General features: G+C 51.3%; 1 protein-coding gene across 3 annotated transcripts; it reads left to right on the top strand.

The window, feature by feature from the left end:
* The first annotated feature begins 8316 nt into the window (after positions 1 to 8316).
* On the top strand, positions 8317 to 15688 carry SPRY3 (sprouty RTK signaling antagonist 3). 3 transcript variants are annotated; one of them, XM_042825431.1, is made up of 2 exons: positions 8317 to 8383; positions 12996 to 15688. In XM_042825431.1, the coding sequence occupies exon 2, from the start codon at positions 13043 to 13045 to the stop codon at positions 13961 to 13963; it is 921 nt and encodes a 306-aa protein (XP_042681365.1). In that variant the 5' UTR covers positions 8317 to 8383; positions 12996 to 13042; the 3' UTR covers positions 13964 to 15688. The 3 variants fall into 3 exon arrangements, with proteins under 3 accessions (XP_042681365.1, XP_042681362.1, XP_042681364.1); XM_042825428.1 differs by lacking the exon at positions 8317 to 8383 and adding an exon at positions 9714 to 9862; XM_042825430.1 differs by lacking the exon at positions 8317 to 8383 and adding an exon at positions 10087 to 10147.
* The last annotated feature ends 6812 nt before the right edge of the window (positions 15689 to 22500 follow it).

Genomic DNA, 22500 nt, shown 5'->3' on the forward strand with positions numbered 1-22500 from the left:
TCACCCAGGGCTTTCCAAAATTAAGGCATTCCGAGCCTTCTTTCTTCCTGTGCCACGCCTGAGTGATTGCATATCACCACAGCTCAGTACTCCAAGGTTTTTTTGTGGGTTGGAAGTTTTTGGGTTTTTTTCTCCCCTTCAGGAAAGCAATAGGGAAAGCATCTGGAACAGGCAGAGTAGCTGGCAAGGCTCTGCTGCTTCCCAATAGCTCAGTGCAGCTCCCAGAGGAGATAAACGAATTAGTCAGTCACTGAGCTCACAGCAGAGGCATCTCAGCCTCCGTGAGAATTTGTCACTGGCCCTTCCTGGGCTGCTGGGTACCCAGAAGAAGGGGAGAGATCAGGGATTTGGGGGCATACCCTTCCTGTACTGGCTGATGGGGTAGACAGCAACACTGCAAGGTCATGGGGTTATTCTTCACCTCAAAGAACGAGGGTGGCATGGAGCTCACCAGTGCTTATAGTCCCACCTGATTCCCACTGCACAGGAGTTTGTATGCTGAGAAAGGGCACCAGGGAGCTTTCTAGGGATTTCCCTGGGAGGTTCAGGAGCTGGGAATTTTCCCCAGTTTCCACCGCTCCTTGCAGCAGTGCCTCTTGCTCACATGCTCCTCCCAGGGTCATAAGTGGTTTTTAAAAAAAGCAACAGCCCACACAATGCTCTTCCCTTCTCCAGCTGGGTGCTGCTGATGAGATGCCGCGTCCGGTCCTGAGGGTACAGAATTAGCCCTCCACATGGGAAAGGCCCTGCCAATCCTGGCCACCAGCTTCAACACACCAGTGCTGCGAGGTCAGCAGCACGTCACTGCTATGCATCCTACAGATGCATCCTCCAGTCCCTTCCAAAGACTTGTGCGAGACGTCGCTATTCCTTCTCCGCTTGCGGGATTTCTTGGAGGTCACATTGCTGGTGCTGATGTCAAATGGTGTTTTCCTTGACGTGCAGAGCACATGCAGGTTTAATCTTTAGGCATAGCTTTGCACTGACAAAAATTGAAGGATATTTCCGCAGGTCCGGACAAGGAATTAATGTTTTACAGGAAACACAGCAGTTTCCACACAAGCTGCAAGAACAAAAAAAGTCTGAGTAAATTGGGGATATTCCTGGAAGTGGTTATTGGAACAAAAATAGTGAAAAGTACCAGTGTGTGTGTAGGCACTGTGTCATTCTGATGTGCAACCACCCAACCTGAACATCCAGCCCAGCTAAACCCATTACCACCTTAATGCCATAATGTGATGGGAAGCACAGCAATGACAAAGGAGTATTAAAGTTGTAGGCAAATGCAGCAGCTATGGACACAGAAACCAAGGAAAAAAAGTCTGCTTACCCTTGGAAGGCCACAGATATAGAGTGATCTCCAGCAAAATACCTTTGCTTCCACTGCCAGCCCTTAAATGAGGTCTGGGAAGGAGCAGATCTTGGCTTTCCACCCCTTCTGGTCACTCACATACATTGCATGCACCTGAGCTCCCCTGGGTTGGTCCTGCCTTCCCACCAGGTGCTCAATCACTGTTTCTAGCTGTGACTTAGCATTTCTGCTACACCACTCAGGAGCACAACTCAACCCAGCCAAAATGGCCACATTAACCCAACACAAGTGACACAACCTAACCCAACAGAAGTTGAATGGTGCAACCAAAGACAACCCAATCAAAAGTGATACAACCTGAGCCAGCCTGAGTGATATAGCCCAGCCCAGCTTAACAAAACCACATACAGCACAGCATGATCCAGGAGGACCTTTTAGAAAGGTCAAGGTGAGAAGGATCCATGGACTGTAGCTCCCTGTGCTGCAAGGCTGTTGCAATAAACAGCATTAAGAGCAGAACTCATATCAACTACACCTCTACACTGGTTGTGAATGGCTGAAAGGTGGCTGTGTGTTGAAGACATGAGAATCCGTGTGGATTTTCTAATAATTTAAGCTAATTTAAGCCTCTGTCTCCTCATAATTCTCCTTTTCCATGGATGAAGTCACCTCCAAATGTCTGTCTCTCGCAGTGATGCTGGACAGTGGGTTTCAAGGTGACTGAAGGACCAGCCAAAGGGAATCCTCTTGGGAACTGCAGTCAGGGCAGAGAGCTGATCTGCCCAGTCCCCAGGAATGCTTCATGTTCCCATGGAGACATAAATAAATAATTATTTATTTGACTTGTTTCAATCTTTTAAAAGTTAATCTAATCCCCTGCCTCCTTTTTTTTTTTCTTGGTTATTCAGAGGAAGGAAGGAAGCCCAAACTCGGATGTTTATTTGTTCTGTCCTGGCCGATGTTCCCTTGGTCGTGCTCCAGTGGCTGATAAACTGGCAGGGAAGCAGAGCGTGGAGCACAGCAGAGCCTGGGAAAGGCCGGGACCCCGCTTCCCCTGCCCTTACGTCACGGTTTCTCTCTGATTAGCTTGGGCTGTGGGCTGCCAGCTGCCTTCACTCCCTTGTCTCCTCCATGCCGCCTGTGCTTGTCATCATGTCCCCATACCTGAGATGTGGGTGGGAAGCATGGGAAGGCAGCACGAGGCTGGACCAGCAGGATGGCGGTGGGACGCCTGGTAGGACTAGGGTGGAGATCAAGAAGAAAGTGCTGGAACACCACAAGTGACAAGCTCTGCTTGGTTTTTGGGAACTTAATTAGGGGAGTAGTGCAAGTATCTGCAAGGATAGCATCTCCATGAAGTCCCAGCCTTTTCTTCTGAGTCCTGGTTTGATCCCCAAGGGATCAAGGATTGAGAGCCTTGTAAGCGCCATGTGTGGAGAGGGGCTGAAGACGCCTTCCCACCCCCTTTCCAACCAAGATTTTCACCTGAAACAAATCTTCCTAGCAAATCAAAACAAATGGCTGGGCTGTACTTTTCTAACAGGCTTTCACCTTGTTCTCCTTCAGTCCCAACCACGGTCCAGGCTATACCACTGGTGGGTCCTACTTAACTGCAGTGATGTCTGAGGCCATTACAGGCCTCTGAAGTTCTGGGAAGAACACCCACCCAGGAACATTGGGGTGGAAGATAAGTTTGAAAGAGTTCAGGAGGCTCTTGCAGGCTGAATGGAAGGTGCTGCAGGGAGAGGTGAGGCGGGAAATGATGGAACAGAAGGCAGCTGGGAGGTACTCTGTATCTGAAATGGAGAAATAGCTACCAGTACTCTTTGCTTTGGAACAGAAGAGGAGCTCTGAAGAAAACTGAATATTTTGGGGATCTTCTCCTTAGTAGAGGATGGTGGGAAATATGAGTGTCCCTTCCTCCCCATCTTCTGCTCCCCATCTTCAACTCCCATCTTCTGGGAGTTGAACCCAAACCCCTCTGTGGTCTCAAGCAGCCACCCCAAGTCCCACACTCTTGCAGATATGGGCACTGGGGTCCTAAGAGGGATACTCAGGGTTGCAGGTCACTCCCAGTCACCACCTGCTGGCTCAGAGGATAATATATAGTTTCAACATTCCTAATTGGAGCTCATTCCCGACACTTCCTCCTCTCAATCTTCTACCCTTAGTTCTGCAGAGTCAATAAGTTAATTCACATTAAAGCAGAAGTCTTTCCCAGTTCCCATGTGTCTGCAACAGGGGAACTGCAAGGAGGTGGAGTGAATCCTTCAGACCACCAGGGATGGGAGATAAATCCTCATGGCTCTCCCCTGCCCAAACCTTCTCCTGCTCCCTCTCCCTTTGTGCTCCTCTGTTTCTCCTACCCAATCTCTCTTCCAGGCTGTGGTCCTCAGCAGACAGCTGCTAGTGATTTTCCTCAGTCAGCAGAAGTCAAGGCTGGGTGACACACGCAAGGGTGAGCCTGCAAGCTGTGCTCTAAGGGGAAAGGATCCTTAAAGATTCTCTGGCCCAACCCCATGTCATGGGCATCTGTCACCAGCCCCATTCAACCCAACTTCGAGCACCTTCAATGATGGGTCATCCACAACTTCGCTGGTGGACAAAGCCCCAGGGCAGTGGGGTTGGAAAAGTTGGCGGAGACACGTTTTAAGGTTTTACCATTCTCTGTGTAAAAAAAATTCTTCCTTATTCCAATCTAGGTCTCCTCTGTTTCACTTTAAAGCTGTTGCTACTCATTCTATCAATACAGACTGGATCACTGTACTACTTGCAGTCTGCTCTGAGATAGTCCGTGCTGAAGATACTTAGGATCATGAGATCTTGGGGGATGGCAGCCAGTTCTGGCCATACCCTGGACATCTTCTGCATGTCCCAGAGCATTGGAGCAGGAAGGGTCCTTCACAGGTGGCTACAGACCAAGAATAAGCCATACCTACCGGAAAGGGAAACTGAGTCAGGAACCATGTAGTAACCTAATTTCCTGATTTCCATGAATTTGCCATGCTTCTCCATGAGGAGATGGGAGAGATGGGTCTGTGCACTCCTCTGCTCCACTGTGTGCAATGGGTGGACATGCCCAGGGGCTTTTGGGGAACCTCATAAGAACAGGACCTCACTGCTTGGCCCAAAAGCGCTTAGGCAGAAGAGGCTGGGCCTCCAGATAACCACTGTTATTTAATTTATTTTTTCTAAATTAAAAAAAAAAATAAAAAAAAAAGGAAGGAAGTTAATAAATAATGTAAAGTGGAGAATGCATTAATGAAAGAGAGAGCGAGGGAGAGAGAGGAAAAGAGAGGAAGGGACAGGGCAGAGTGAGAGCACAGGAGGGAGGAAAGATATTCCTGCCTGTATCGATTGGATATGATTACATTAGACCTATCAAATATTCATACTACATTCCACAAGAGGTCATTGTGTGTGTTTTTCCAATTTAGCTCTGCCTTGGCGCAGGAAGCAGGTTCCGGGTGGGAAAAGGGCTGCGCCAATGTCTCCAGCCCCACAGTCCTGAGGCTGTGTCCACCAAGGTGGCACTGGAATGGCCTCAACTGGGATAAGGGGACTTGGGCTGGGGTGTCTGAGGTGGGGGTTTGAGGTGGGGGTGCTCCAGGAGATGCCATCAAACCCACTTGTGGTTTTCTTTAGCCCTGAAGTTGCTGCTGGGGCACTTCAGCCTCTAGAAAAGGCACTTCTCTTACCTGTGCCTCAGTATCCCTGTGAGTGATGCCTGGCTTGGCACATATTCTGACTGCAGAGCTCCAGGGATGCGTCCCTGTCCACCAGGGTGAACCAAGACATGTGCTTTCCATGAATGAGACAAGGTGGCAGAAGGCAGCCCAAGGCCACCCCATCCTCAGGCCCCATCCTTCCCCAAGCAGCAATGCTGGAAATGGCAGAGAAGGGACTGTGGTGCTCCTGCAAGACTGGGAAGCTGAATCTGTACCAAAGGCTGGATTTCAGTACAACCCCTGCCTGGTGCTTCCCTCTGTGTGTGTCCTCAGGGGATGCCCACCACCTTCCCACAGCATCCCCTTGTTACCACCCCCATGTCGTTTATCCCCACTTTCTCCACCAAGGCAGATGCCCCCCACCCTGGCAGCCCTGGACCAGGGCTGCGTTTCTCTCCTTACATTAATAAAAAATTTTACAGCACGGTGGCAGGAAATGCATTTTCAGTTCATCTGCTGCGGCTATTAGATTACCAGGAAATGGCTGGCTGGCTGGCGGCCAGTGGCTCCAAAGGGCCGGCGTGCACCCAGCGTGAGGCAGAAGGCAAGCACACCGTCCCTGTCCCGATGACACTGTCCCTGCTGCTCTCATGGCATGCCAGCTTGTCCCTCCTCCAACACTGCCCCTGTGTCCTATCCCTGTGCCTTTGCACTGGATGTGGTGCAAAGGATGCAGAGATGGATCTATTCCCCTTTTTGGAAGAACTGGGAATGCTTGGAGCATCCTTTAACAAACCTTTGCTCTTGTCTTAAAGGCAGCAGAGCCCAGAGCATCTTGACTATGCTGGGAACAGAGAAAGAAGGGATATTTGGGACTGGGATGTACATTAAGAAGGGAAGAGCTTGGTTATTCCAAACTGGGTTGTTTCGGATCACCAGGATGGGCTGGAGGCAAGAGGAGCATCAGGAGGAGTTAAATTCGTGTTTTTGTTAAAAAGCAGGGTCAGTGCAGGCTATAAATGGCTATAAATGGCTATAAATACCTGTGGGGTGACGGTGCTAATGAAGGAAGGGAATTACCAGCAGCCCACGGAGAAATGAGGACCAGCAGTGGTGGTTGGACACGGTTTTTAGGCTAGGCTCCTCCTAGAGATGACCTGGGCTCTCTGTGACTGAACAAAGCAAGGTCCTGCTGCTTTGCAATTGGTTTGGTGGCCCTGGTGCTTTTGGGACGATGCAGCAAGAACCTTGGATGGGCTCTCAATGGGTGGGAGATGAGAGAGGACACCCAGGAGGAGGGGAATGAAGGATGGAGACGGGGCAAAGCAATGGGAGTGGAGCATGCAAGGGAGCGAAGTGTGGGGAGAAAGCAAGGTCTGAGCCTTGCTGAGGTTTATTAAAGTTTAACCGAACAGAAACCCTGGTTTGCGTGGAGGGGACCAGCTATTTTTAGCTGTGGGTAGGATGTCAGCTCTGAAAATAGCCCGCCACCAGATCCTAATGAAATCCCTCTCCCTTTGGCTCTCGCCCGGAGTGAGTTTGGAGGGGGAGGATCGCTGTCACACCCGCAGCTGAGGAGCTCCTGACATTCACAATGACTCGTCTTTTTTTTTTTTTTCTGTTTTTTTTTCCTTCCCCCCCCTCCCCTCCCCAGTTCTTCACCAGCTCTGCCTTACGCGGAGCAGAGGAGTCACCAGCCAAAAAAGTGAATGCGGGGGTGGTGCTGCTTAGCTACGGCCAAATCCCAGGCAACATGTGACCAGATTGGCAATTTAATACCAAGCCTTTCTCCCCTGTACACACGCGTTCAAGTTAAAGTGACATTGAAATGGGAGCTCCGAGGGATGAAGGCAAAGAAATAGGGTGGAGCTGCCCTCCTGCTTCGTTCCTAGGGATGAGCTGTGTCCATTGGGTTGGGAAATTCGGTACCCAGGTGAGGGAATCTGAGGTGTGGAACCCCATGAACCACTTGTTGCTCACCAGATGCACCAGGGCATAGGGAAAAGTGTCTACATTCAACAAAATAAAAGCATGAGAAAGGGTTTGCTTTTTTCCCTCCTGCCTGCTGAGCGAAGGAACTGCATGATGCAGAAGGGAAATGATGATTCTCCCCTCCCTGTGCAGCCGTCTGTTCATTCTGTGCACGGTGGGGTGGATGTACCTGGTTCTTCCTCACCGAGGCTTGTTTTGGGATCCCCACATCTCTCACCCTGGGAGAATCACAGCCTTTTAATTCCTCCCCAGCACTTGCTGCTGCTTCTAAAGAGCTGCTGGCGCTGTCTGCCTTCAAGTGGCTTTCACATAATACAGTCTGTCAGGCTAGATGAACATCACCGTCCCTTCTGGTCCTAAAATCTGTGAATCTAGAAATTAGAGGGCACCAGCACCTCTTTGTTTCTGTCTGATTTAATCAGGGGAATCATACATTCTCCTCACCCCCCTTACTCCTTCTCCCCCTGCATCGTCTTTAACCAAAGATGAATCTTTCCTCTGCTGGTGCCCAGGTCTGGCTAAGAGCACCAGAAGAGATCAGACACCTTCAGCCTTGCCTTGGGATTTTCTCCCTGGGCTGATCACTGCAATGAGCTGTTCTGCGCAGGAGGACCGGGGTGCTTGGAGGCTCTCCTGTCTGCTTTAAATCCCAGCTGAACACCTCAGGCTCCAGATTTAGCCCTTTTGGCTTTGTTAAAATCGGTATGATTTTGTGCATAGATCTAAAAACCTTTCTAAGCTGTTACTGAGCATGGGAAGATGGATAACTCCATACTGTCAGCTGTTCCAGGAGGAGATGCTCCAAAATAAGACCAGAGAACAGGGCCTGGGGTGCTACTTAGGATGGGACCCCAGAGGTGCTGGAGGGGTTAAGATGTGACAGATTCCAGCCGGGAGCAGTGAACCAAAGGGCGTAGGGGGAGATGGGATTGGCAGGCACAGGTAGCAAGGGACACAGGTCACAGCAGGATGCTAAATCCTCTGCTCTCATGAGGAAAGGCTATCATAGAGCAGGGCACTCACAGCAACATCCTCTGTGCTATGACTGCACAGTCAAGGGACCACATTCCTATCCCAATTGTGAACCTCCCCCCTCCCCCCCCCCACCAGAACCTGATGGAAGATCTGCCCCAGACACTTCGGGAGCACCCCTCAACTTTTCTTCTCTGTAAATCCATCCCAGTTCCCAGCCCCATCTCTTCGGAGATGCTGTGGTCAATAACTCCCCAGGAGGCTGCTATTCTCCCTTTGCTTCCCACCCTCCCACTTGTCTCGGCATCTCGGCATTCATGCCTTTTGGCCCTCCCTCGGCAGCAGGCGGGCGAGGAATAAAGGGGCGCTGAGCACGACGCGGGCTGCAGGGATGCTGCGAGACGGTGGAGGGAAAGCCCGAATTGCTGCACGCCTTGAGGTGGGAGCGAGAGATCGGGCTGGGAGAAGGGGAGGACGCGCACACGTGCTTTTTTGGGGGCGGGCGCTGGGGTTTGGGCACCTCGGTCCCTTCTGCCCCTTTAAAACCTGAGCTGGGAGAGATGTGATGAAGAGGAGGGGCTGGTTGGAGGGGGATGTGGCATTTTGGCTGTGGGATGATGCTGCTGGGAGTCTGTTCCCCACTCCTGCTGCAGCACCTCTGGAAGCATCCCGTGCAGACCCCAATCCCCACGGGAGGGATGCTCAGCATTGAAATGACTACAAACGAGTGTGGACAGGCGCATCTGTGTACCACCAGAGAGCAGGGTGCCTTGTCACTGTGCTGGGCTTCTGCTGGCATGCACTGAGAGAGAGCCACTGAGCTCAGTAAGGTCATCCTGGTTGAAGCCCATCTGTCAGGCAACGAGTGGCAGGGCTGTTTGTCACCCTTATCTTTCTTCTCCAGCCACACATCCAGTCATGCTGGGCCAGCTCTGAGTGGTGACCTGCCCTGGGTGCAGGCTCCCATGCTGCTTGAGCTTGCAAAGGGTGCTGGTTCCTGATGTCTTCACCCTAATTCCTTGAAGATGGGTCCTCAGCCCCCTTGAGCTGCTAATCATGCTTCACTCAGCCAGAAAGCACTGCTTGAAAGGATTTGTGAAGGGCTGAGGGGTAAATAGAGAGGCTAGGAGCTCAAGCTGGCTCCATAGCTGTGTGCAGTGTCACCAAGGAGAAGTCTTGTGTCCTCAGGACTGCTAACCCAGGTCCTGCTAATTTCTGGATGAGCCCCAGGTGTGTCACAAGGGTCCTCAGTGTGCCCAAGCCTCACAGAAGGCAGCACGAGAAGGGAGCACAGGGTATATGAGTGACAGAAGGTCCATGTCCTGCTTGGACCCAGAGTCTGAGGGATTTTGTTCTGGGAGAACAGCGGCTGTGGGGCTGATTTTGGAGAGTGTGGCAAAGCCCCTTTCCATCCCATTTGAGCTTTGAACATTAATTTGGAATTAGTGTGAACTTTCTGGATGGCATCCAGGCTCCTGCCGATGCCTCCCAAATACCCAGAAGAGGTGACTGGGATTGGGGAGCAGGTGTCAGTGCCCGAAGCACAGTGATTCATGCATCAAGGTGACAGCACAGGTCGATGCCATCCCCTGCTTTGTGCTGCCAATCCCAAGGCGCTTCCGACACACCATGCCCGTGGTGATGACAAAATAAACCAAATCCACGAGTGCCGATGGGATGGGGCTATATGGGGCTGTCCCTGTGTCCCCCGGGGCCGAGGAACGGGGACGGCGGGGCTGTCCCGGTGGGCGCGGAGGGGGGAAGCAGAGCCGGAGAAGAGACGGAAATGTTTAAATAGCGCCTGCTGCATCCCGCAGCGCTCGGCTCTGTTGCAGTCATTATCTAGGGAGCGGATGCACAGGGCTCTATGGGGACCGCTAATGGGCCGATTCAATTTCAGCTGGATGACGCCACTTAGGTAAGCATTAAGAGCTCCAGCTCCGGGAAAGCGAGCGGCAGAGAGAGAGAGGGAGAGGGAGAGATGCTAACGGGCAGCACTAAATCCCTCCCTTCCTCCCTCCCATCCTCCACGCTGCCCCCATTCACAAGGACCTGCCTGCATTCACAAACCCGAGCCGGGCAGCCCTGCAGGGCTCTGCCTCGCTGCCCCCGGCTGCGGGGCCGGGGGGGGCGGCCGGTGCCCCATGCCCGTGCCGCCCGGCGGCCCCTAGGGCTGGGCACGGCGAATGGAGCGGCCGGCGGGGTGAGTGGGGTACGGGACACGGGTGGGTGCGTGGGGTTTTGGTCACGCATGGAGCGTGGGATACGCGTGGCTGCCGGTGGAGGTGCTGGGTCGTGGGGAGCATTCACGGGGATCCACGCGTGAAGTGCTGGACAAGAGTATGTGGGGGGGCTGCAGGTAGGGATCTGGCCATGCATGTGCCAATGTGTGGGGAAAGAGGGGGTCCTGCATGGAGGAAGCCCCCTCTGTTCCCACCGGAGTGCTCTGCAGAGCTCGTCCCCAGCTCGCAGCCACCTCCAGTGCCTGTAAATCATTTGCTTTTACTATCCTTCCTCTGGCCCATTATCACACGAACTTTATATGTTTGGGGCTGCTGCCGGTCATAAAGCTCACCCGGTTTCCGGAGCTGGCATGCCCGCTTGGCAGGCAGGGTGTGAGGAGGAGGATGCTGGGGACATGCTGTCCTGCTCCCCCCAACAGGCAGGTAGGGAAGCTCCAGCTCCAGGCAGGGAAGGGGTGGCAGTGCTGTGGTAAGAGGGCAGGGACCTGCTGCAACCCCCCCCCCGTGCCTCCAGCAAGGAGCGATTGGAGCAAGTGGGGTTCTGTGGGGCAACAGCAGGGTCCTCCCCCTGGGTTTTCAGTCCCCCTCGCCCCCATGCCACTGGACCAGGGGATCCCTAGTTCCTCCATCTCCCTGTGGACACCCCAGCTTGTGTTCACTCAGGTCCCAGAAAGAGACATTTTGTCTAACTCCTGCATCTGGGGATTGTAGGTCCAGGAGCACCTGGATCCAGGTTTGGTGCCATGGGTTCTCCAAGGTGTCTCAGGTGCTGCATCCAAGTCCAGGATCCAGATTTTAAGTGTTCAGGTTGCAGTGCCTTGTATTCCTATTGCCAGCTCCTGTCTGCCTCCTTTCCCCCCCATGTTGCAGCATCCTCCACACTGCTCCTCCTGCCTAAGCATGTCTTTACTTATTGCATGTGGGATTGGGTGGGAGTAGCTGCCCTTTGGCTGCTCTCAGTCTCCCAGTTCTACCATCTCCATCCCCACAGACTCTGCTGTTCCAGGTCTCTCCCTTTGGGTCACATCTCAATTTCAGCCCCCTATGTGAATCTGCCCAGAGCCCCCTGTCTTCCTGGTTTGAGTCCTAATGCCGAAGCACACCAAACCCAGCACCCAAATGCAGGGGATGGACACTGAGATGTGAGGAGCTCCAGCTGCACTGGATGTCAGTCAGCCTAACGCTCCTTGAGATGGGATCCCGGTCCTGAGAGATGCAGGAACCCACTGAAGCTGCTATGCTCCCTGTTGCATGGTTCCATCTGCAGACTGAGACTCATCCCATCTTTTCAGGGGTGCAGGGGACTGCAGCTCCTCAGACTGTGCTTCAGTGAGAGCTTGGCTTGCGTGGCCCATTCCTGTCCTGGAAACATGCTCTCACAGATTATGCTGGGTTATCCATGTATTCACCTTGTATTCCCACTAAAGAAATCCATTCCCAGTAGGCTGTGGGTATCCAACAGTGAGCTATCCACCACTCACACTGCTCTGCATGGGACAAGCATCTCACTCAGGATGGCTTGAAAGTGGGCTCCTTGCAAAGGGAAAAAAAAAACAAAAAAGCCCACAAATTTAAGCAGATGCTTGCATTTTCTTTCCGGAAAGGGGGATGGGAGAGGGCACTTCTTGCTTTAACTGTCAAAGTAAGTTGCCTTTGCTTTTCCTGCACTTCAAGGTCAGCCTTAGCTAATGAAAATCAATCTTCCCTCTGCCTCTCTCTGCTGCATGAGCAGATTTACCTGTGGCCCCTCACCTACTTGCTGGCCTTTGCTGGCCACAGGAGCTCCTATAGAACAGCCTTCCTGTGGGCACTGTGACAAAGCCGGTGTCACCCGCGGATCAGATGTTTGATCTGCCAGGGAACAGCTTTGTTCCAGGGAAGTTGGCTGTGCACACAAAGCATATATCCAATTGAAATCTGGACTGGAAGTTCTTGGGGGTACTGGCATGCAATGAAGCACATCCGCATAGCTGCTCCATTTTTGCATGGCAGCTTTGGTGTAGGAACAAGGCAAGATGCTTATATCAGCTTTGGGGTTAAACAGAAGTCTGCTCTTTTGCGATGGGGATGTGAATGGGAAATCTGGGCATGACACTACAAAATGTGAGGTCTTGGTGATTCCCAGACCCCGGCCAAGCACGTGCTGTATTAGTGGTGATTTGTTGCTGTTACTTGCAATTGAATGCTTTTTGTTCCCCTCCTTCCTTGTGTCCCTGGCTCATGATAGTTTTCCTATGCCCTGGTTCATGACAGTTTCCTGAGCTGGAGATGCTGTTCCCAGCTCTATCATTGGACAGGTCTCAGCACTGAGCTTCCCCTCCTCAAGGGAGGACAGGCAGTGCCCATTGGTGCTGGCAAGAGTTGGGGAACCTTCTGTGGAAGGACACAGAGCATGGGAAGATGCTGCATCCACCTGAGCCAAGGGACAAATCTCACTGTCCCAATGTTTAGAAATGTTCCGCCAACATCCTCCTGGGCTCAGCAGTGCCTCGAGTTGTTTGTTAGGAATAAGATGTCAGGAAGAAATTTTTTACTCAGGGCAGTGAAGCCCTGGCACTGCTGCCCAGAGAGCTGTGGCTGCCCCATCCCTGGAGGCGCTCAAGGCCAGGTGGGATGGGGCCCAGGGCAGTCAGAGCTGGTGGGGGCAGCCAGCTGATGTCAGGGGTTGGAACCAGATGGGCTTTGATGTCTCTCCTGACCCAAATGTTCTGTGATTATGAAATTCATTAGGAGTTCAGTGGGCTGCAGGGATGGACCGTTACGAAGCATAACACAAATGTTCCTCTCTCTTCCCACCTCATCCTTTAGGACTTTTAGATGTGCCCTGATGCTGCAGGTTCCCCCAGCTCCTGGCGATGCAGCTCTCTTCCAGCGTGGCTGAACTCAGCTGTGACGAGACGATGGAACCCCCGGTTGAGGACTTCCAGCAGGTCCTGTCCATCGACCAAATCCGCTCCATCCGTGCCAGCAACAACTACGTGGAGAGGCCAGCCACCTGCTTCCAGCAAGCCCACTCCAACCCGTCCCTCTCGCAACCACCGCACAAGCAGGAGTGGACTCAGGACCGCCTGGCATCCTCCACGCTGCAGGACCTGCACCGCAGCCACAGCCAGCAGCCCCACATGCCGCCTTTGCAGCAAGCCATGAGCCACTCCAGCACAGCCAGCTCCGTGTCCCAGAGCACCACAGCCTCCGAGCAGCGCCTGCTCAGCGCCCTGACGCCGTCCCACTCGGGCCACTCGCTCATCCGGATGCAGCCCAGGGCCGGCGAGCTGAAAGCGGAGGAATCTCCCTTGAAAGGGGCGGCGGAGAAGGGCAGCCTGCACGGCGGGCACCTCTTCGTCTGCGAGGAGTGCGGGCGCTGCAAGTGTGCCCGCTGCACGGCCGCCCGTGGCCTGCCCTCCTGCTGGCTGTGCAATCAGCGCTGCCTCTGCTCCCCAGAGAGCCTCCTCGACTACGGGACTTGTCTCTGCTGCGTCAAGGGCCTCTTCTACCACTGCTCCAGCGATGACGAGGACACCTGCGCTGATGACCCGTGCTCCTGCGGGCCGGGCTCCTGCTGCGCCCGCTGGGCTGCCATGAGCTTCCTCTCCCTCCTCATGCCCTGCCTCTGCTGCTACTTTCCCACCTTGGGGTGCCTCAAGCTTTGCCAGCGGGGTTACGATGGCCTGAAACGCCCTGGCTGCCGCTGTCAGACCCACACCAACACGGTGTGCAGAAAGATCTCCTCCTCCAGCGGCACGCCTTTCCCCAAGGCGCTGGATAAGCCGGTATGACCCTCCTGGGGAGGACAAGCAGACAATTCCTCCCGATCCTCTCCCCTTCATCCCCATTCTCCTCTGGCTGCCCCTGCTCTGCAGCGCTCCCTTGCCCCCTGCCTTCCTCCAAGGAATGAGACTCAGGGTCCCTGGGCCATGGCTCTTCCCATGGTAGGAGGAGCTGGGGTCATGCATCCCAAGCTAGAGTCCTCCAGGAGCCTGGACCTGTTCTCTCCTTCCAGCACTTTTCAGGGGTGGTCTCCATTTTCTCCCACTGCCTATATCCCTCATCCTCCAGGTGCTGCAGGGTCCCACCAAGCAGCAGCAGCCTCCCTGCCTGCTTGGAAGCCATCAAGAGATGCCAGTCAGAAGGCATCTCATTTCTCCTGCCTCCAAGAGGAAGGGAAATTGTGGGAAGATTTCAAACCTTTCAGCTGCTGCCCAGCTGCAGTGAGGGGAAGGTTCCCCTGGGATGTGATGGAGAGCAGGATGCTGGTTTGGAACAATTATTACTTTCTTTATGCCTGAAGGTGAAGGGTCTTCCTCCAAAGTGCAAACCATGATGGGATGGGAGAGAAGATGATATTATCACCCATCTCCATCCCACCACTGAGCAGATGCAGCTCCCTTTCTATACTTCCAGGCTTGTCCTCGAGGTTAGGGTGAAATAGCCATGGGGACAGAGCTTTGTCCCAACACCCTGTTCCCTAGATCTGCCTTCTGCCTGTCTGGTACCTTCCACCAGCACTGAAATCACTTTAAAAAAGTCCCCAAACCCAACTATCGACAGCCAGCTCTTCTCTCCCCGCTGCTTAGCACTGATCCAAGGTGGGGGTCCTGTTTTGGCTTGGGGAAAACAGAGCATTGAAGGGAGTTTCCGCAGATGGGACCCCAACCTTCCTTCCCTGCAGAAATTGCCTTTGAGCCCTCATCTTGCTTTCCTTGGCCATCAGTATGCCACAGCACTGTCACTGCTGAGAGTATTCTGTAACAGTGGGATGGGGCTGAATGGAGCCGTTGGGCTGAGCCATCTGCAGACCATGATATGGGGGCAGTGCTTCATGGTTTATGTGCTGTGATGCTAAAAAGCCAAACCCATTGCTGCAGCTGTGGGTAGATTCTTCCAGACCTGGGCTCAGCCCCATCTCTGCTTGCCACTGGTGGGTCAGGGGAGCCTGGGGCTGGGATTATGTCCCAAGGCTGTCACTCCTCTGAGACACAAGTGTGTGCAGAGGGAAGTAAATGATTCCCCTGGATAAATATATGCAAAGTCTCCCTTGGCTTCCTCCAAGACTCTGCTGTCCAGGGCTTGCCCATTGCATTCACTCAGCCACTTCTTTCCGTAGAGTCCTGTGGATCTATTTTTGTATATATAAATATAACGTTAGGATGGCTAGGACTATTACTAATAATATCCATGATACTGCTGTGAATGGTGCCAGATGCAAGGTTTGGCTTCCTGGTACACTTCCACATTCTGGAAGATGATTTCCTGATCTGTTTATCGCTAATCCTAGACCTTGAGTTCCTAGGTAGTCGGGTGAGGGGGAGAGGGAGGTATAGAGGTTGCAGAGAGGGAGTAGGATTTAGTGCTGGCTGTGGGATGAGCCAGGAGGTAGCATTTCTTGATGGGATTCATCTTCCCATACATTTGCTATCTAAAAATCACAGCTGATCCAAGCTCCCTCTGTTGCAGGGGAAAAAAAAAAAGGAAAAAAAAAAAAGCAGTTCCAGGGAGTGATTCATCCTCCTCAGAAACATTAATTAAAATGTGTGCTGCTGGTGCTTGACTCCTTTGATTCTAAGGGAGCTACATGTTGATGGTGTGAAGGGGAGGTGAATCCCATCCCTGGTGGAGAGTTTGTGCCTGTGGTGTGGTATGGGCATGACCAAAATCCTGATCCTGGTTTCTCTCAGAGCCCAACGGGCATTGATGGAAGATGCTTCTAAAGATGCAGTGCCCACCTCTGTGAGCAGTAGAGAATTCAGGATGATGCAGTGGCTTACAGCAAGGATCTTGTTCTGATAAGGAGGGAGAAGATGATGCCTGTGCAGTTTTGCCATTTGGCTTTTAAGGCAATGACCTTCTCAGACAGCAGCCTTTACATGTCTGTTCCAACACAAGATCAGTCCATCTCTGTGGCAATTATAAAATACATCACAAGTGTATTTATCCATATGCCAGCAGTTGCTTGGCACTTGGGTATTTCCAAGTGATGTTTGGAGGAGAGACTTCCACCGAGAGGCATCCTTCCTTTTCTTTTCACTTACCTATTGGTGCTGATTAAATTTATTCTTCCTAAAAAGTGCAAAACTTTTTTTTAGGGGAAAAAGTCCCTTTTTTTTTTTTCATTGAGGATTTGAGGAACTGGCTCACTTCAACAACAACGGGAAATAGTTCATTGAAACTTTCAGAAGAAAACTAATGAACAGAATTTTCCAACTTGCTCTACTTTGATTTTTTTTTCCTCCTCCTTTTTAAGTGGAGCCGTCTTATAAATTTAGTTACCACCTCTGTATCTCTGCAAATCATTGCTTCCTCTCCTGATGGTGGAATGACTCAACATGTGAAGCTTCATAATTTTCACGGCCTCTCAAGTCATGCAAGCATGGGGTGATCTCCTCCAGGTGCTGGAGCCACAGGATGAGAAGATGGCTGTCCAGATACCATCTCCTCAGAGCCAGTTTGCCTTGGCATAGTGCAGTGAGGTGGAACCCAGAACTACTATTGCAGCATATTTACCTTCAGCAATTGGTAGGAGTCCAGGATGCCGTCTACCTAATGGGCTTTTTCTGGGTCAGCACGGAAGTTCCATTTCCAATAGGGAATCATGCCATACCAGAGTGCAGGGCTGAGGAGTCTGGCCAGGTCTCTTGAATGTCTCAGCTCCTATAAAAGCCAAACTCATGAAATATATTTTATGGAATATGGGGCATGTGGAAGGGAATTGGAGAGGGCCCAGTTGGGCACAGAGGGCTGTCAGACCATGCAGAGCCTCAGCTGGACTGTGTTGAAGGTAAATCAGAGCCATGTTGAGGTCTTACAGTTGCATGGACTGGAGATGTTCAGAGCTGACGTTTGCCAAAAGCTCTCCGAAGATGCCAGTTCCAGTTCGCTGAGCCCATCTGGTGTCAGGAAGGCTGTGGGTAACTTCTGATCATGTTTGTTTTTCCTGAGCTTTTCCTAATATCCTCAGACCAGTTCCATCCTGCTCCCTTCCCATTTCTGGCTGCTGGATGGTTCGGTTTCCCTTCAGAGAGGGCTCCAGTTCTGGTTGGAGTTGTGAGCCCCTTTCCTGCCCCACCCTGTAATGAGTCAGATAACATCTGCTCCAGATGTTTGTGTCAGCTGCTTGCCCTGACAGTTTGGGTGTCTCTCTGTCCCGACGTGTCTTTCTTGGTTTTCTGTTTGGAGAGTCGCACGACAAGTCCTCTGTTTTCCACGCACTCCTGGGACCTGACAAGGATGGAACTGCTTCACAAGAGAGCGTTTCTCCACATTGTGCCTCTGTGCTGGTCATGGGCTCCTTTCCCAGGAAACATGCAGGGTTTCAGGGCAAATTTAAGGAGAGATGCTCAGGTGCCAAGGAGCAGGAGGCAGGGCAGGAGCTGCTGAGCAGGACCTGAGCTCCCCCTGCTCTGCTCTTCCCATCTTCTCCAAAGACTCCTGATGGTGCTTGCTTTGTGCTATGGCTTCTCTCAGCCCTGTTCCACTCCTTTAATACAGTGTGATCACACTGCTTGAGGAGTCACTGTGGACCAACCTGAAGCACACATCCTATCCCATTTCTCCCAGTCTTCTCAGTGCAAGTAGGTGATGCTTGGGGTGTAGCTCAGGTTGGCACCCATCCCTGGGAAAGCTCTTTGTCTCCCACGAAAGCAGTTGCCAGCCAAGGACATAAAAAACAGTTGGCAGGGTTGGATTTTGAGGGGGAAGGTCTTTGAGATTTCATTCTCAGATTCCCATAAAATCCTGTTGAGTCAACTCTCCCCTATCTTCACATATGATCCAACAGAATGGTGGGGAAGTATCGTTGGCCAAAAGATGCCAAAGCACAAAATTACAGTTTACTGACAGCTGCTGTAGTGCAATAAAGAGGGATGAACTGGGTTTACAGGAGTGGGATGCACCAGGAAAGAGCATGCCATGCCCCAAGCTTGCTGTTTCCAGCACCTGCTCTGTTCATTTGCTCTCTCTCATTCTGGTCCACGGGTATTTTGAGGCTGGAGAACACTGACAGGTCTTTGGCTATGGGAAGGTCTATCTTTCTGTGATCGGCATACAAGAAACACAGAGAAGAGATCTTCCCCTGAAACTCCATTCTTGTTCTTCGGTGGAAATGAAGTGAGGTTGGTCTCCTAGGAGCCCATGGAGCCCACTCCTCTAGGATACGTACAGCAGCTGGAGGTGGCTGGTTCATATCTGAAGCAAAGCTGTGACCTCCTATGGGCTCACATGCTTCAGGGTATTTCTTGGTAAGCACCAGGACCTCTTGCAAACACACAAAGGGCTTCAAAAGGAGTGGAATCAAATCCTCCCCGATGAGTTGCTGGTGCGGCTGGTCCCCTCCTTCCCTGCTGAAGTCCCTGTCCACTTTCTCTTCCTCATCTTCCCACCTCCTGGCAGTTCCCTCAGGCCTTCGTGATGCTCAGTGGACAGGCAGCCGCCTGCCTCCCCAGTGTCCTCAGCACAAAACTCTCCCAAGAAGACAGATCCCCTTGGCTTCAAAGGAGAGCATCATACCAAGAACCGAAGCCTCTAATTCTCCATTTAACTGGTACAAAGGCATTCTGTACAGTGTATAAAGAGATCCCTCCCTGGCTGCCTTTATTTGGGTTCCTTTCTATAAGGTATAATACATGTTTATAACCTGATGGCTGTTTTTTTTTTTTTTTTAAAAAACTCTTTTAAATTTAAAAAGGAAAAAAAAAAAAAAAAAAAAAAAGAAAACAAAAAAAACCCTCTAAAAAAACAACAAAGTATTTATTTCAAAAGTTTATTTTAAAGATAAGAAAAAAATAACCTATTTATTTTAATGCACCTCCTTCTGTTTGGTTTTCTTCTTTTGCAAAGCTAATAACTGATAACTGAACCACTGCTGAGATGAAAGAAGTAATTCTATGGGTGGCTTCACAAGCCCACTTAGAGCAACTATTCAATAAAAATATATATTAATTTTGAAAGTGTCTGCTTGTCTTCATGACAGCCAGGGCATGACTCAGGCTCCTGCTTTGGCAAGGCTCTGAACAGGTGCTGGCTCTGCATATGCACTGCTGGCATGGGATGGGTGTTGGTGGGGATCCTTTTTGGCTCTGTGACACCTCCCCTCTTCTGGTGCTTAATGAAAACCTCAAAAATCTCAGTGTTTGACTCCCTGCTGTGGCTGTTCCAGGTCCTTGAAGCATGGTGGGTTCCTGGGCAGCAAAAGAAGGGCCCGAGGTAAGACATCCCTGAGATCTGTTGGGGTTTGGTCCCCAAAACACATTTCTGAAGCCTTTTCTGGAGTGCATTCTCTAATGCCTCTCAGCATAGAGCCTTTTCTCGCGCTGTTTCATTGGCCTTGGAGCCTGTCTCTGGTACCAGAACATGCTTTCCAACACATGTGCCAAGGCCTCACCACAGCATTCAGGATCTGCTTCAGGGTTTTGGAGGACAGATGTGAGTCCAGTCCCTGCTGTGACTCATTCTTCCCCTGCTTCTAAAACAAAAGATGACTTTGGGCCATTTGCCATTGCCAGAGTCCCTTTTAGGCACAGCCAACCAGTTTGGTTCCTAGACGCACAGCTTGTTTTAACTACGTTAGAGCCTTTTTAGTTTGTGTAATACCACCTTTCCATGCCCACTCTGTCCCTCTCAGTCCATGCCACCAATCTTGTGGGTATCTGCAGATCTTTGTGAACAAAGGCAAGGCAAGGAAAGGCAAGGCAAGGCAAAGAAATGCAGATTCACAGAGAGCCACAGGTAAGTGGCCCACGGGCAACCTGAAAGAGATGGTCACCACTCACTTGGACACTTTCGTTCTCTTGTACAGAGAAATTCATAATAACCCCAGGAATCACAAACTGTCCTGGTGGTTGGGCTTTCTTCTTAGAACAGGCTGACTCTCTGAACTGAATGATCTTTGCCTCGTGAAGACCAAGCGCTCCACAGGCTCAAGTTTATCCCAGACCAGCTGGTGTTGGCACTGAGTCACAGTCATGTAGCTGTGCCACCAGGATGACTGAGCCACTTTTGCTGGTTTAGCTGAGAATAATAAAACATCTTTTCTTGGCTACCACCACTCACTGACATTCAGACCCTGTGCCACATTGTCACAGCAGAGGAAGCCCAGTTTCACGAAACCCTCCCTTGGAGATACAGCAAAAGTAGGTTTCCACCTTTTTGGTGTTGAAATCCTCCCTTGAGAGGGAACAAAGCCAGGCTGAGCTCAAATCTCTCCTCCATACTCAGGTGTGAGCCAATGCTTTGCTGGAGCCGGGAGCCCGCCATTAGGCAGCAGTCCTTCCCAGCCCGAAGAGCAAGGGTAGGCGTCTGCAGCTGAGAGCTCGGCTGTCTAGACAGCAGTAAGAAATGGGCCCTCTTAAGGACTCATTCATCTCTTCCTAAGATGGCTAAATAGGTCAGATGACTCATGCCCTGAAAGCGCCTATTTCTCTTTGCTGACTACAAAGGCGAAGGAGCTTGCAGCAACTCTGTGCTGAAGACGGCTGAAGGTAAAGGATCTGAAGGCAAACCTGCAGATCCAAAACGCTGTCTGTGACTTCATCGATGACGTGGATGGAGCGATGAAGGAATATTTAAATGCCAGCCGTTCATTAACCTGCGCTGAAGGTGATGAGTATGTAGGAATCCAGGCATGCAGAGCTGCATAGGAGGAGGTGGAAGGTCAGATCTCATTTCTGCCAGAGGCTGCAAGGACCACGGAGTGGGAATTTAGGCTGGAGGAATTTGCTAAATGGCCTTTCCACGACCACCAGTGCCTCCTAGGTCTTCCACAGTCATCCTTTAGGTAGGGCTGAGGGCAGCTCATTGCCCTGAAAATCCTTGACCACTGCTTTGAAGAATCCAGTGCTGGTTGGTCTAAGCAAATGCAAGATCAGTCTGGTGGTGCCCCCAGCTCTGCTTTTCATACTACTAGTCAGTGATGTTTGGGATATGGGGCCTGGAGGAATCACAGTTTTGGGATTTACTGGGGGCAGTAAGGAGGGCAGCTGGGAACATTGCAAACTGCCCACACAAGAAATGACACCTGCAAAAGCTTCTCCCACAGTGCAGCTGTGATGCAGAGGGGCTCACTCCCTACAAAAGGATCTCCATGACCCCAGTGGTGGCTGCGTGCTTGTGAAAAATGACCGTTTTTCTTACAAGCACCCCAAAACGCCTGCAGTTTATAGCACTGTTCTGATATTACAGACTCATGCTTTGGCCCTGCAAAGCATCACGAGGTTGGCTTAAAAAAATCAAGATGCAGCTCACAGCAGATTCTTGTTTTTTTTACTGCTGCTTTTGGAGGCTGACTGAGTCATGCTCACAAGCCTCTTTTGCCAGACACCAGGGCTAGCAGCTTCACTGAAGTAATTAAATGAGAACGGAGATTCTCAAATGAGCCCCAGGGTTGGCGTTTAGCTTGTGGCCCAGATGTGGCAGCATGGGGAGCAGAACGGGACTGGACACACCAGGCACAAGTCAGAGAGCCCAGGAGACTGCAGTATGTGGGAAAGACCCAAAATTGGGGTTCACTGCAGAGCCCACAGTGAATAACTACAATTCTGGCTCATCAGCCAGCTCTTCAAGTTCTCCATTGGTGTCTGAAAAGATGGTACTTTGGCATGGCTGGGGCTCCTGTCCTCCTTTTTCTCCATGTTTCTGGCACTCAGGAGGTTGAGGATATTTCTTCCAGACATGATCAGAGCAACATTATTTTTCCAAAATGGAACTCAAGCTCTGAATTCTCCTGGGCAGCACCTTAAAGGATTTATTTCCTCTATCCACTTCCCCTGTGCCTTGCTGTTATTCCTGAGGACATTTGCATGAAACAGTAGGATCCCTGTCTTTTGATGTGCAATTATCATCTGCAGAAATGACTAATCAATTAAGGACAGTCACTACCAGGCTTTCTATTTATTTCTTTCTCATTGGAACCAGAGTGAATGTGCCCTTTTTCACAGAGAAATTGCTGTTTTTTTCCAGCCATCACTGCTGAAAACTCCCCAACGGATCTGAAAATTACATCATGTCTTCTTTAGTCCCTGTTGTTGTCACCACCAGAGCTCAGCTGGTCACATGGCTGACAGCGAGCAGTCAGATAAGCTGCTCATATCACCCTAGGGACATGCCAGGTATGACTCAGTTCACACTTGGACAGATGAAAGCACAAAAGCCTTGTGCAGTGAGCAAGCACAGATCTACTTCATGGTGCTCCACCATGAGAGGTTCAGCCAGAGATCCTAGAGGCAAACAGCAGGTCAGGACATCCCTTGGGAAGTAGGGAATTTGGTTTTGAAGGACTTTATGCTGTGCTGAAAAGTAGGAGAAATCTGCAGCTAGAGGTGGA

The sequence above is a fragment of the Centrocercus urophasianus genome, unplaced genomic scaffold (assembly GCF_019232065.1).
Source record: "Centrocercus urophasianus isolate 14NV4802_14NV808 unplaced genomic scaffold, USGS_Curo_1.0 seq_24, whole genome shotgun sequence".
Taxonomy (NCBI): domain Eukaryota; kingdom Metazoa; phylum Chordata; class Aves; order Galliformes; family Phasianidae; genus Centrocercus; species Centrocercus urophasianus.